General features: G+C 38.8%; 1 protein-coding gene across 2 annotated transcripts in view; it reads right to left on the bottom strand.

Annotated features, from left to right (window-relative positions):
• The window catches only part of LOC136759474 (disintegrin and metalloproteinase domain-containing protein 9), a 68,003-nt gene that overhangs the window by 10,817 nt on the left and 41,685 nt on the right, over nucleotides 1-15,501 (bottom strand). For both annotated transcript variants that reach the window (XM_066714509.1, XM_066714510.1), the window contains exons 6-15: nucleotides 9,598-9,796; nucleotides 8,952-9,017; nucleotides 8,074-8,145; nucleotides 7,213-7,382; nucleotides 6,611-6,692; nucleotides 5,988-6,121; nucleotides 3,968-4,139; nucleotides 2,828-2,920; nucleotides 2,226-2,421; nucleotides 947-1,052 (exon numbers count right to left, since the gene is read on the bottom strand). In XM_066714509.1, the coding sequence (XP_066570606.1) occupies nucleotides 947-1,052; nucleotides 2,226-2,421; nucleotides 2,828-2,920; nucleotides 3,968-4,139; nucleotides 5,988-6,121; nucleotides 6,611-6,692; nucleotides 7,213-7,382; nucleotides 8,074-8,145; nucleotides 8,952-9,017; nucleotides 9,598-9,796 (1,290 nt within the window). The remainder of the gene's footprint in view (nucleotides 1-946; nucleotides 1,053-2,225; nucleotides 2,422-2,827; nucleotides 2,921-3,967; nucleotides 4,140-5,987; nucleotides 6,122-6,610; nucleotides 6,693-7,212; nucleotides 7,383-8,073; nucleotides 8,146-8,951; nucleotides 9,018-9,597; nucleotides 9,797-15,501) is intronic.

Genomic DNA, 15,501 nt, shown 5'->3' with positions numbered 1-15,501 from the left:
GCTTTGCAACTAAAGGTAATACGGATCTATTCCCGCTGGCTGAATGAACTGCTGATTAAGATTATACTGAATTGCTCAAGAGAGAGTGATAAACCAAGCCTTTGCCTTATTAAAGAATGCAAAGATTATGTAATAAATTATAATAAATTTAAAATCATACTTGGCAAAAGGAGGCTTTATTTCCTTGTATTTCATTGTGGTATTATTTAGCAAGTTTAAACTCATAGACTGCTTTAATTTCCTGTCCTATCTCAAAGCACTCCGGAGATAGGAATCGTTCTCGCTGCCCAGGCTTCCCAAACCCTCAGACAGTGCAGTGTGACTCAGTTCAAAGATATTGTTTAACTCGCAATTTTAGTTCAGTGGACTAAAACTGAAAACAAGTTTTCCTTCACAGAAATGATGTCCTCAGTGTCCCAGTTTTCAGTCACTATGGCAGGTTTTCTGATTAGGTTTTCCAACTTGAAAAAACAAAACATTAAAAGCACCTCTGAATTATAGATGTTTATTTAAAAATAAATAAAAGACCCAGGCCATGCCCATCTAAACTGATGGATACTAGGACAATGAGAAAAAATCTCTCATATGTATCTATTCATTGTTTTTTGCCAGCACAGCCCAGTGTTGCTTCTTGCTAACATACAGAACCAAATCAAATAAGATTACAGAAACACACTACGGGACTGTAGGTATGAGAAGGAAAACAAGAGTGAGAAAAACTGTAGCTGAAGATTTGTCCTCAAATGCTTTTCAAATAGATGGTGAAATAAGGTAAATTAAGGGTGAGGGATTTCTAAAATCAGGTACAGGTGCTTTTTAGACCAAAGTGAACATAGTGAATATTATTTAAGCTTTCAGCAATCACAGAGACTGCAAATTACAGGGAGTGGGGTAATTCATTACAACTGAGTCATTCAGTTTGACACTCTCAAACACACAGACTTACTTGCTCTCACACTTCCTGTAACCTTGACCTTGGTATCCACAGTTTCCAAACCTGTCTCCCTTCAAGTTGACATCTTTAAAACAGACTTCTGGAGCAGCTTTGGCTTCTGTAAGGTAACACAAGCAAACTCTTATCCCATCATATACATTTGCTCCCTTTTGGATCCTTATTCAAGCAATGTAAAACAAAAGCTGTTTTTCCCAACCAATTTGTCTTTTTCTTTTTTAAGAATGTTATTTTCATTTCAGGAAGTCTATCAAAAAATGAATGACGAATAATGCTGACTTTTTCTTTTTACTTATTATCCGACAGGATAAGATAATTTACCAGCAACAGAGCAGTCCCCTGATTTAGACTTCCTATCAGCTTATTTTATAGTGCAAGAAAAACAAGTATTCATGTTTTTAGTCAGACAGTTTTCTATTTTACACTTAGTAGAAGCTACATTTTGGGTAAGAAATGTCTCGTATATCTTGAGTAATAAATGGCACATACTCCAAGACCCAACTTCAAGCAAGCCACATGTCTTTGTGGTTTACTGCAATTAGCAACAGGGAATGTCCAGATTTCATACAGAGAAGCATAGACAAAGATGAAAAGACAGAATAAAAAGAGTTAATAAAGATGTATTCAAAATGTATTACACTTTTAAAAAAGACTCTTCAACTGAATTTTTATTTCTCTGCTTTTTAATGGGATTGGCATTTTAAAGAATAGTTAAACTATTCCAATTTCCAAATTATTGTGAACAAAATTAAGGGGAACAAAAATAATGTATGACAACTGGTTAACGGAATGTATCAAAACATAACAGCGCTATTAATAGTCAATAGGGCTGCTACCTCAAGTAAGAGGTGCTTTAACCATATAACAAAGTGACAAAGTGACTGACACCATTTTATACTCTTATACTCCAACTCCTTCATACACAACCCAACCCAACATAGCTAACCTGAGTGAAACCTTTTATACCAAACCTGCAACCTAATCTGAGCCCTACACTAAAGAGTCAGGGTAATGTTCCAGCCTGAGACTTGTGAAAACATACAAACATCACAGTCTGTGCATGATATCTTGGTTATTAACAATGTAGACTGAAATGTTGTGTTTGGTTTGCAAGTGAGGGGGTGACCAGTAATGCCTCAATCAAAAGATCTCCTGAATCCACAACTGTATAAAAGGGGATAAACTTCACCACACAATGAAAGATGGACAATAAAAGGATAACAGAATGCAAGGATTGAATTAATTAATTCCCACCCTTTGCCCCGCCACTCACTTTGTCCAAAGATGACTTGGCACTGGCTATCGAAGTGTTGGCACATTCCGTTGTAACAGTAGGCCTGGCTCGTCTTGCAAGGGTGACCATTTTGCTTGAAGACATCGGGCTGACAGAGAGGAGAGGAGCCGTTGCAATACTCAGGGAGATCGCATTCATCATGACTGCCTCTGCACACTGTACCACCAGGTATGTACTGGGAGAGAAAAAGAGGGGGAGAAAGAGGGAGAGAACAATGGGGGGAGGGAAAGGGGGAGGAAAAGAGGCAATGCTGAAACCAACCTCTTCTAACACCCACACTGATAAGCTGTACTACCATCCATCAATTAGCATCAGTGTTCCTTGCTATTTGGCTTGATAAAGAAACACTGCGAAAGGACATGAGTTTATGATGATATGCACTACATATCTGGGAGATATACTGACTGAGGAACATGTTAAAATTATGTCAGTGCTAATTAAGTGATTAAATAATTATATTTCAGAGGCGTGTATTACTTTACATTCTGAATATGATGATTTTACTCACCATGAGAGTGCTTCCCTATGATTAGGGAAGATGCAGTGTGTTTAGTATGCTGCATGCTAAGTATTGGCATTACCTGACAGTTCTTACAACACACTCCGTCAGAGCACTGCGCTCCGGCCTTCAGCTTGCAAGTTTTCGCTTCACAACAAGGATCTTTCTCACATTCCTGTGTGTGGTAGAGAGGGATGCAATGGGTGGGTAAGTGGAGATATCTGAAAACACTTAACAGTCCATGCGTTTTGCCATTACAGGAATCAGAAGCAATTTAGAACCGCATTCTCCTGCTCTTGGGAGTTCCCAAGTACCTCAATCTTTAAAGGCTGCAGGTTTGTCCCTAGAGTCTAGAAATGTATGTTTGAAATCTATCCTGGCAGGGCACATTTGTGTGTAGCCCCATCTAAATCAGTTTAAATGTGCCTTTTAAAATTAGTACAGTGGTCACCAAGTATTTGGAAATAGGAAAAATAAATAAAAATAAAATACGGTTTGTCATTTGTCAATGAAGTAATAAAAGCAGAAAGTAACAGATGCTTTCTGCCAAGCTGGATGATTGTTTAATGATGTCAGAATCATGAGATTTTGTTTACTGCAGCCCCTAAATTAGGTCTCTTCCCAAAGAAAGTGGAAACCTTTACCAAGCCAAGAAATAAATTAAATGTTGTCAAATCCCCTTCTTTAAAATACCCAATGCTAGTATAACTATATAAAGAATGGCAAAGTTCTTAACATATTTTTTCTACTGCGAATAACAGTATAGGCTACACTGCTGCTAAAAACACATAGAGGTCTGATAACTTCCAAGCTAAGCATCAGACCAGGTTTCCACTGCATTCTTATTATAAGTGACCGCTTGCATTTTGAGGGATGGCGCCAAGGTGTCCATGTGAAAAAAAGAGATAGATAGACTAAATAAGGTTCAAGTAAAAAAAACTAACAAAAAAAAGAAACTCAGCATGACATCTATGTCACATACAGAGGCCTGGTGAATAGGGATTTTTGTTTAGCCTGTTAAATGTTTGTGTCACATACACCACACTAGATCCTTTGAGGGTTAAGGTGTCGATAAATCGAGTGGCAGAGCTGTTGAGGGGGCTTGATCCAAAATCCAAGCAGGCCTTTTAACCTGAACACTGGACTACAGCGCCATTTCTGTTTAACGCACAGCTTGTGTGTCCCCAAATAGTGAGGGAGTGCCAAGTGATTGAGTGAGGACCTTGTCAGAGCCGCAGTCACACTCCTCCCCCACATCCACCAGCTTGTTCCCACAGTAGGGGGGGCTGTAGGCCTCGTCCGGCCGTGGGATGTTGAGCAAGCAGTTCCCGCCATTGTTCAGGATCAGCTTCTCAAAGTCATCCGAGCTGCAGCTGCTGAAGTTGCGGGAACCACTGAGGGAGGAGAAATCGGAGACAGAGAAACTTAGATTCCACTCACATCCTGTGACATTATGAGAGACAAGATTCCTACTAAGCATAATCTAAAAGCCATATTTATATGTCTGTTTATTTATTTGTCTTTTGTTGGTTTAAAACAGTTTGGAGTCACTCCCTAATCAGGATTTGTGACTTAAATAGCATTTCCACTGTATCTTACCATTCAGCATAATACTCATTTAAGACATTCATGCACATGAATTACAAATGAGAAGTGTTTATCTAAGTTTTCATCTAAGCCACATATAAGCCTGTAGAAAAAAGTATATATACATATATTTATATGTATATATAAACATAAGAAAGTTTACAAACGAGAGGAGGCCATTTGACCCATCGTGCTCATTTGATGTCCATTAATAACTGTGATCCAAGGATCACGTTCAGTCTATTTTTGAATGTTCCCAAATTTTCAGCTTCAACCACATCACTGGGGAGTTTGTTCCAGATTGTAACAACTCTCTGTGTGAAGAAGTGTCTCCTGTTTTTTGTCTTGAATGCCTTGAAGCCCAGTTTCCATTTGTGTCCCCGGGTGCGTGTATCCCTGCAGATCTGGAAAATCTCCTCTGGTTTGATGTGGTCAATGCCTTTCATGATTTTGAAGACTTGAATCAAGTCCCCACATAGTCTCCTCTGTTCCAGGGTGAAAAGGTTCAGTTCCCTCAGTCTCTCAGTAGGACATTCCCTTCAAACCTGGAATAAGTCTGGTTGCTCTCCTCTGAACTGCCGCTAGAGCAGCGATATCTGCCTCTAGACAGTAACCTGTCCTCGCTATGGCGAACTCAATTATGTCTATCGATCATTATAAGGTTTATGCTGATTTAAAAGATAATCAGTAAAATATCATGCTATTGTTTGCTTCTTACACTGCCCATGCGAACAAAGCTAGTTACATCTGCTTGCAATGAATGACACACATTCTTGTTCACACATTCTTAGGTTTACAAGAACTGTAGCAACATTTGCTGCCTGAAAATATTTTCTTTACCTGCATATTCAGCAAGTGAAAATATTCTGTATTTGTTATAGGAAATGATCTGCTAAAACTATATATAGCTTTTTTCCAACAAAAAGCATATGCATATATACACCACAACCCTTTGTATTTTGAAAAGATGGCCAGCTTTTATCGACCCAGTGGGTGCCATATTCCGGCTGTGTAAGATGTGAATTTTCCCTCAACCTACATAATTTTTCACTCCAATTCCTCCCCCATCTTGGAGCATAAAAGAATTTCTGTTGAGATTTGGCTTCAGTTGAGAGACGTGATAAATTGAATGCTAGAAGTAAGATTTGCATTTTCACATTTAAAATGGTTAAATGCTTAAGGGAAAATATCCTCTGATAGTATGTCTATAAAAACGTTTTTTATTTTTCAGCTCTATGCATGAATCCAAATAAATAATAAATCAGATGTAACTGTATACATCATGTGATCCATTGACTTTTGTGTTTCATCATTTGCTTAAAGTTGGCCTTTGCATCTCGAACCTGCATTTAGTTTGCACATTGGTCAAGACTTTATTAAACATCACATAATAACCGTAATGTTCAAAGATGCTTTTTCATTAGGCAAACCATGCTACAAGCATTTAAAATCCCACACGTTATTTATATTCGCAAACATTAAAAAATACTGGTCATTTTATAACTATGTTTTTGTCTTCATGTTTCTGCTTTCTCTCATGTAATTATGTCTGCCTTTATGGATTTATATTTACTGCAGGACAAGGCACAATAATGGGATTTAATAACACAATTTCTAATTATATAGCTAGGCAGATAAATATAAAGTTAACTCACCTAGCACCAGAGTTCATGATACAGCTGGAAACGGCACAAAGACAGGATCGCCCATCATCGTGGTTCATGCCCAAATTGTGTCCAAGTTCATGGGCGACTATGGAAGCAAAAGCCTGGATGTTGTTGTTTGTGTACTGCAGGGAAGGAAAGATTAAACGGGAAGATCAACAGAATTCAACAGGAGAAAGGGGGCATTATGACATAATGCTGCTTATGTCCAAGTACACCAGGGACTCTAGGATTGTGTATGAGCAGATGCATACAGACAAGGTTGTACTGGAATTGGAGAGGTTTTGATTTTCTTCTATTCCTTCACAGGATGCAAGAAAGAACAGGGCAGATATATGACCCAAGTGTACTTCAGCATAAGAAACCTTCCCTATGTTTGTTTCACAGCAGTGACAGTTTGCAAGCCCATGATAGTGGGACAATAGTGGAACTCTCTATACAGTATCTGCTGCAATAGGATAAGCACCGAGCTACAAAATAAGATCACAGGACAGGTAAACTTCTCATGCAGGTGGTGGAGTAGTAATTTCATAAAGTTGGTATTCTTTAAAGCCACTGAGCTAACAGAAGGGACTGTGAAAGGATGCAGTAGGGGGAGCAGGGCAGGGCCGTACCGCATTGATTCCTCCTCCATGACTCCGTGAGCAGACAGTGCTGACGAACGCCATCCCAGCCGTGCCACCGAAACTCTTCCTCCTATCAGACGAGAGGACTGTGAGACTCCCAGACCACAGAAGCTGAATAATGCTTTGCTTAGTTCCAGGTGTTTGGGAGAGTATAATTTGACCCATTGGATGTGTGATCTCAGCCAGGCTGTTAATTTATGCATTCAAATTTTGGCACAGGCCTAATAACACCATCCACAACATATCACATGGATTCAGTTGGCAGTATTTCTACTATTCAGTTTGACCCCAGAGAGTGGAAAAGGTGCTCTTTTAAAATGGTATCTCAAAAACATTCTGTGTTTCTCCTGACATGGTAATGTCAGTTAGCCAGGTCTTTATGCATCACATTGTACTCAGTCCCTTAATGTGGCACATTCTGCTTGAAATGCATTCTTTCGGTGTTCATTTCACTTCTGTGGACTGTTGACTTTGGCAAAATGCATGATACTAAAAAGCATAGTACTTCAGAAAAAACATCTGATAAAACATAAAGAGAACCATGTTCACTGCACTGTGGAGGGCTACAGGTAGGGCAGCGCCAGACTTACAGGACCAGTTGAGCACTGTCGTGTCTCCGGCGAGTCACCAGCTCCTTCTCTCTCCACTGAACAAACAGGCCCAGCACCTCGCCAGCGCTGCCATCAATATTGATCATATTCTTTTGGTTCCAGATCTCCAGTCCCACCAGGACTATACGGATGTTTAGGGCAACATACATCTGAAGAAAGCCATTGAGAGGGGGCCGGGAGGGGAGGGAGAGGAAAATGGAAAGATGAGTAGCGAAGGACAAGTAAACATTAAAGCACAAGTGTACATGTGAATTCCTGGGCAGCTTCTGATAGTGATCTACATAATCTTTGTGATCATGACTCCAGCAGAGCCTAAACCACTCCCATTAGGGAGAAGGATAAGGGAGAGAGGGGATGGGTGAGTTCTCAGTGATAGATGGCTTTAAAAGCATGAAAGAAAGAAAGCAAGCAAAACCTTGGGGTCAAATCTAAACACAAGGCAGTGCCAAGATATATGTATGGATTTCTTAATGGGATGGAAAGAACCCAAGCTGTGAAAATTGAAAAGAGAATGGACATGCTCCATAATAGAATAGAAATCCTTTGTGGAAACTGATATATTTACACACACACACATACACATACACACACACACATATATATATATATATATATATATATATATATATATATATATATATATATACAAATACATACATACATTTAATTATCAGATGAAAATTCATACCCAGATCACATTGTACATGTTATCAAACATAAAGAGCAAAACATTTAAAAACCTCCTGTAGACATCCCATTATACAGGGAATATGGTAGATAGAACATAAAGTCCGTGCAGTCGAAAGATAAATGGCTGGATTTCAGGTTTTTTGGACTCACGCTGTCAATGTAGTTGGCAAGGTGAACCATTTCCTCTCGCACTGCAGTCTGATTGCGGTTCATGTTGTTGAACTAGAGGGAAGAGAGGACATGTTCACATTTAGATTTCCAAATGGTACAGAGGAGACAGTAAAAAGGATTACTAGTCAACCCCATTCACTGTGGTATAATCACAGGGTTTGCCGTGTAAGAACTACTAGTCTATATTCAAATTAACTTCTATAATGAATGCTATAGCTTCTTCTTCTCTGGAACAAGGCGTGTTTTAAATTCTTCCAAATAATAAGTTAGATCAGTTTACCTAACTGAATTAATAAATAAATGGATAATAATACTAATAATATTAATACTAATAAAGGAAAATCATATTTTTTCCATGAGATGCTACAGGGAAAAAGCTCTAACATTGGGCCTTCTACCATAATCTTTGCATTTTTATTCCTGGGAGTTTGTGACTATTGCATTAGTCTAATAATTTGCTCAGTTGAAGATGCTTCTGATGATTCATGCTGTAGTAGCTACAGAACAATGGAGACTTGGGGAGCTGTATTACACAGATGCAGCTGGTCAAATAATATTGCTAATACGTTTAGAAGAGCATCTAATTATTAGTGTGAAGAAGTGGCTTTCAGCCCTGGGTGTCTCTTCAATCCATGGCAATAAAAAACAATTAAGGCTTTATCTGATGCAACTGAATGAAAACCAGAAGACAATGTAAAAAGCAACAGGAATCTTAAGGTTCACAGCTTAATCTTCTTCAATATTATCTTTTTCCTCTGTACATCATTGATTAGGACCCCTTGCTTTGGTGTTATCATGGTGGTGAGACCCCCCAAGCCCACCCCCCACCTCACATTGCCAAACACACAGACCCTCACCTTCTCATTGTCCACTACCAGCAGTAGCTCTACATAATGAGTCTGGGGCAACACAGCCCTCTTCCTCTGGAAACAACAAAACAGAAATTTGAAAACAGCACTGACCTTTCTGATATAAGTGATTTAATTCAACAAAACAAAACAGAAACCATACAAACCATACAAAGTGACACTTTTAATTGGCTTAAGTGTTTGACATCTGAATTGCCCTTATCCAGTGGCTTCAAGTACTCCAATGTGTGCTTTCAGATAACTCATCAGCCCCCTTTTAACCCAGAAAAATTATTTGAACACAGTGTGCACAGTGAGATATAAAAGGAATTGTTTCATTGGGAAGGGTGTGAGCTCTTAGAATTAAATGACTGTTGCAGATATTGGACACTTTATTCTTAATCATAAAAAGTTTTGCTTTTTTTATGAGCTCAGTTGACATTTAAGTTATTAAAAAAAATGTGGGTGAAAAAAAAGTGTACGACTACTCAACTGGACGTATAAAGAGGATGACTGCTCTAGAAAAATAGAATGTTACAAAGACAGAGCACATTGATTTTGAAGAAGTCACTTTGGAGTACATCTGGAATCTGGTGACAATAGCTGGCAATTTTTTCCCATACAGAAAAATACACACAAAAACAAAAACACTCACTCTCAACAGCTGTGTCATAGATAATGGATCCAAGACCCATGCGTGTGTGGTCTCTGAGGGATGCTGCTCAGCATGTGGGACTCCACAGACCAGAGGCTCTGACAGGACATTTTCCAGCCGATAGATGAGGTGCTGGAAGGTGGTGGAAGACTCCACGGGCTCTATTCCATAGCTGCCATTGGCTGTATGAAGAATACCTCTGGGGGGGGGGGGGCGAGAAAAAAAGCACAGCTGCAATTGACTTGCATACTACAGTTACACTGTGATGGGATCAATGCATCCTTTTTAATTCGATTTTTATACTTCTGTGAAAAACAATGTACTTTTAGTGATTTATATATTACAGCATGTGTAACCTTGTTATGCTTCCCCTGGATGGGAACAAATACATTGCTGCACAAAAGTCATGACAAGGCAGACTTAAATCGAAGATGGCAGGTAGTGTGCCAAGTTCAGAGTGGAGGAAAGATACACAAAACGCCCAGACCAGAAAACGATCTCAGAAAAGCAAATGTTGTGGTTAACCCATCTGGTTCCAAGACATGCAAAGTGTGGGAAGGATGTATATTTTTTATATCCTTTAATAGGAAATGTAAAATGATAGATAGAAAAAAGTTATTTAAGGCAAAATTTGGGACTGCCCCACGAAACACTTCCCCTAGACATATTGATTGGTGATGGCTGTGTTTCCCTGTTTGCATTTACATAATGTCTTGACTTAAGAACTGATCATTACTACTGTGGATGATATTATTATTATTAATAACAACAACAACAACAACAACAACAACAACAATAATAATAATAATAATAATCCTTACACTTATATAGGGCTTTTCTATCCAAGGTACTCAAAGAGCTTTACATGTTAGGGGGTCCCACCTCCACTACCACCAATGTATAGCACCCACCTGGATGATGCGACGGCAGGCATAGTGCGCCAGTACACTCATCACACATCAGCTACTCAGTGGGGAGTTGGGCAGAGACAGATTAATGCCAGTTGTATTGGGGAATAGATTAGGGCCATAGTTGCCACGACACTGGTGTAATACCCCTACTCTTTTTGAGAAATGCCCTGGGACTTTTTGTGACTACAGATAGAAAAATAATAGAAACATCTCATACAGCTTGCATTCATCATGCAGAATAAACTAGCTCTAGCATGGAGACACACTTGGCGTTACAAGTTGCCATTCAATCGACATCAGTTACTTTTTAATAATAAGCATATGTGAGCACCCATTTAATTGTAGAGAAAGTAGCAGGAATTCTGAAATACAATGTTGCTTGGTATTGATTGGTTAATTTTTATAACTGGTTTATTGACGATTTGTTTTTTTCTAAATAAATGTATACATATTTACTATAAAATTTCTAAGTAGTTTATTTTCACCCAAACATTTATAAGAGGTATTTTTAAACAGTTAAAGTTGGGAAATAATGTCTGTCCACCTTGCTTATTATTAATTTGATTATTAATTTGTTCCTGAAGTAAAACAGGAGTCTGATTGGAAAGTATGCACAGAACATCCACTTTGATCCACATGCAACGACAAACCAAGGTAGACATTTAAAATGCTTTGTTACTCATCTTCATTCAATCATTATCGATTTCAAAATAATGGAGCTTCTTTAGAACAGTGCAGTAGATTTTTCCTGTTTCAACTATAATTTCTTATTGGGATTACTTACTTATTTCAGTTGAATTATCTCCAAAACACACGTTTGCTCCAAGAACCAGTTTTCAAATGACAGATCAATACCCCCTCCAATTTAAAGTTAGCTCAGGTTAAACTTGTCTGAAAAAAGGCCTCTATGCTGCTATTCATTTCCTAAGTGTCACAATGAGCCTTCCATTTGGGAGCATTAGCCAAAAACATTATCCACTCCCGTTTAATACTTGTGAAAAAAATGAATGAACACATCTTTTAAGCCCCACTTTGAAAAAATGTAACTGTACAATAACTGGACATGTGTAAACTAGTTCTCAGTCCAGACTGGATTCCTCAAGGGATTAACACCACTCTTTACTTATAACTTGACTTTTTTGGTTTCTGTGCCGTTTTATGGTGCACTTTCTAAAGAGGCTGCCAGAGGAAGGCTGTGAAAAATCAAGTATTTTTGCAAAAGCAGTACAAGATTGGTCAGCGATCAGATTGAAAGAAAAGAAGTAAAGCAACAAGAAAATATATAAATAGTAATTAAATGAGCAGTAGCAGTTTTTGTTCCAACAGGGACAGAGAGTAATTAAGCTTGTGGAACCATTCAGCTGAATGGCTTGCTTTATTCGACTTAATATAATGGCTTTCTGCTCTTATAATAAGTAGTGGTAGGAGGGGTTTAGCAAGTAGAACAAATCCTGCAATGAGACTCAGGTTTCAGAACTCACATCAGTACATTATTAATTTGATAACCAACCAAGAGCAGCTAAGACCTTTAGAGGGGAAGAATTTATAAACCAAACTGAAGTTGACATGAGACTCAATTCTGTTTGCAGGATATTTTCCCACCCAAAACAAAGTATTTAAGAAACGAAGACCTAATGAAATAAATAAATAAAGTGGTTCAGTTAAGGGCTCAATAAGTCAGAGTTTGAAGGAAAATTAAAAAGCACGGGTATTTAGGGAATGTATAACCTTGGCATAATGGGCACCATTGTAAATAAAACTAAAGACCCCAGTATAACCCAACAGACAGACCTTGTTGTACAGTAAAGGTATTTGCATCAAATGTAATATCACTAGAGACAGACTCAACTCGAGGTTTTATGTTCCTGCCTGCAATTATCGTGCACCTTCATTTTCACCTTAAAAACTGTCACTGATCAGGATCAGGATTCACAAGCTTTGAAGGGGCCTGCAGTTTCACATCACTCAGGACACTTGTGACATAATTTGACATTATTGTAGGATTGGAGTTACATAATATTAAATGTACAATAAAGAAAAGTTACATTGTAACACAAACAATGTTAAACAAGTGGGTGGTTAAACACCCACCTGTACCTTTAACTAGAGATAGTAGCCTGGCCAGGTAAAAACTTCACTTCCAACAGTCCTCTGGTTCTATCTCTCCCCCCATTGGCTCATTCAAATCCTCCATGGTCCAATCACAGCCTAGGCAGCACCTGTTAGTATATGCAGGGCAGTCATAGCTGGGGTGACTCCATTGTTTTCCTTTCTCAATCCCTCCTATTTCTATCATTTACTTTGATCAATCCTACTAACTCTGTTCAGATATCTATATACTTCTTTGTTTTTGTTTCTATTAGCACTGTTGTTTCTGTGGGGGGTTATTGTGTTGTCGAGTGTTGTTTTACAGTTTGTGTGTTGGCTTGTTTTGGACTGCTGCATTCATCATTCCTGGATTATTCACCAAGACCATTGCAACGCTCTCCATTTTCTCCAACCAATCTTTTTTACTGGACTTCTGCTGGGTGACCTCACTGTTGACATTGGTTTGTTTTTCCATGATCATTTTCATCAAGACTTGGACATTGTGAATTTATTTAGTTACTCTGCAGGACAGTTCACTTCACCTTTACTTTGTTACTTTTCTTCAGCCTGTTCCTAATTGCATTTCCTGGACTGCATCCATTTCAATCTCATTTATCTAAATTCCCATTATTCTAATTGTTTTCTACATTTATGTGTTTGTTGGGTTGTCTGTTGTGGAGGGTCTGAACGTGAGACCCCGTTAAAATTTATTAGGACGGCCCTGGGCCGCCTCAAATTTAGTCCTACTTTTTTTAGAGACCCCATTCACACTTGCGGTTTAAGGAGGCCTAAGTGCGTTCACATATGCGGGCGAAAAGGCGGCCTAAACGAAATGCATGCCGGGAATAAATAAATCTGCTCAAACAAACCAGTTACGCAGGACATTAGATCTGCTTACAGGTGTATGCGATGTGTTTATAATCACAACTTATTAATATCGATGTAAATATAGGCTATTCTATCGGTTCTATATTTTCTTTGAAAGTAATCTTAACCCTTTGCACCCCAAGCTTTCTAATTAAAAATGTGCTGGTTCAATGGCGAATCTAATTAATATATTTCCCTTTTCAAATGTCTGTCCTCGGTTCTGCAAGTCTGAAAGTGCTGTTCTACAATTCACCCGAAAGCGAAGCACATTTAGTAGGACATTTTACATTAAATCACAAGAAATCGTATGCATTAGTATACAATCGTATGCATCGAAAGCAGCCTCTGTGATGCGTCTGTAGTTTTATATCCTCAAGACAGCAGCGCTGTGCACTTCCTGCGGTTTCTGTTTTAACTTTATCTTCATCCACATTGTAAACAGCACTTTCATTTCAGCATCGTCCCAGTTGTCACCTCTAACGCCGGCATTAGTAATTGTACTGCACAGCTCTATTTAATCGCATTTCAGATTGCATAGTAAACAGATGGTATAGTTTTGGAATGGAATGGAAACCTGCTTTGGTTAAATTTATATCGTTTTAATGCAAAATTCGGATAATTAATAAAGTTACCTGGTCCCGTTCACAATTTCAAAATGCAAATTTCACGTGTAAAATGCATGCTGTTAAATTCCAGACTTCAATCATACTTGGTACAAAAAAAAAAAAAACAATAGCAAGTTTACCAGCTACACACTTTTATTTTAATCGACCGAGTAGTTTGAACTGTTTACATCATTATAACTCATTACTTAGCCTAGACTTTTTTAATATATATATATATATATATATATATATATATATATATAAGATGTGAGGTAGCGAAATGTATCACTACATTTAAGATATATATCGATATGACATTCAAACAATACAGAGACAATACTGTGTCCTGCTGCGCGATGTGTTTACTGTGTATTTTTTCCGCGTCTCTCAGACACGCAGTCTCTGGGGGCGGGGCTTGATTTGCGTCACACGATGACGCTTTCCACTCGGCCCAGGGCCCGGCGCGTCACATTCACATTTAGGTCGCCTTTCGGCCGCCTCGAAAGATAGGCCGGGTCAAAAAGCGGGACTAGTTTTGACCCGGTCCAGGGCCGCCTTAAATCTTTGACCCCGTTCAAATTTGAGTTAAGGCGGCTCCTGCTTCAGCTCAACACTTTTGTATTCTCAGTACTTCTCTACCTTTACTAAGTCCTTTTCCATATATCCATTCATATCCTCTGCCGTACTCTGCAGTCTTTCTTTTGTCCAATATTCTATACTTCACTTATTTCATTGGTTCTTTTCTATCCTATCAATGTCATACTGAATTCCCACAATAAACCACATTTATTAAAAATGTACACATCTGACATCCCTGTTTGTTATTTGTCACCCTTGCTGAAGTACTTTAACTGTTTATAAAGTGGGCCAGTAATTGCTCCGTTTGGAGGACAGTGTGGCTGCTTAACAGTCGCTTACAACTGGTGATCGTGACAACATACAATTAGCATATGTATGTATATATATATATATACACACACACACACCGATCAGCCACAACATTATGACCACTGACAGGTGAAGTGAATAACACTGATAATCTCGTTATCATGGCACCTGGTCAGTGGGTGGGATATATTAGGCAGCAAGTGAACATTTTGTCCTCAAAATTGATGTGTTAGAAGCAGGAAAAATGGGCAAGCGTAAGGATCTGAGCGACTTTGACAAGGGCCAAATTGTGATGGCTAGACGACTGGGTCAGAGCATCTCCAAAACTGCAGCTCTTGTGGGGTGTTCCCGGTCTGCAGTGGTCAGTACTTATCAAAAGTGGTCCAAGGAAGGAAAAGCGGTGAACTGGCGGCAGGTTCATGGGCAGCCAAGGCTCATTGATGTACGTGGGGAGCGAAGGATGGCCTGTGTGGTCCGATCCAACAGATGAGCTACTGTAGCTCAAATTGCTGAAAAAGATAATGCTGGTTCTGAAAGAAAGGTGT

This window comes from Amia ocellicauda, chromosome 9 (assembly GCF_036373705.1).
Source record: "Amia ocellicauda isolate fAmiCal2 chromosome 9, fAmiCal2.hap1, whole genome shotgun sequence".
NCBI lineage: Eukaryota > Metazoa > Chordata > Actinopteri > Amiiformes > Amiidae > Amia > Amia ocellicauda.
The sequence above is the reverse complement of the archived record's forward strand: the minus strand, read 5'-3'. Positions and strand labels throughout refer to the sequence as shown.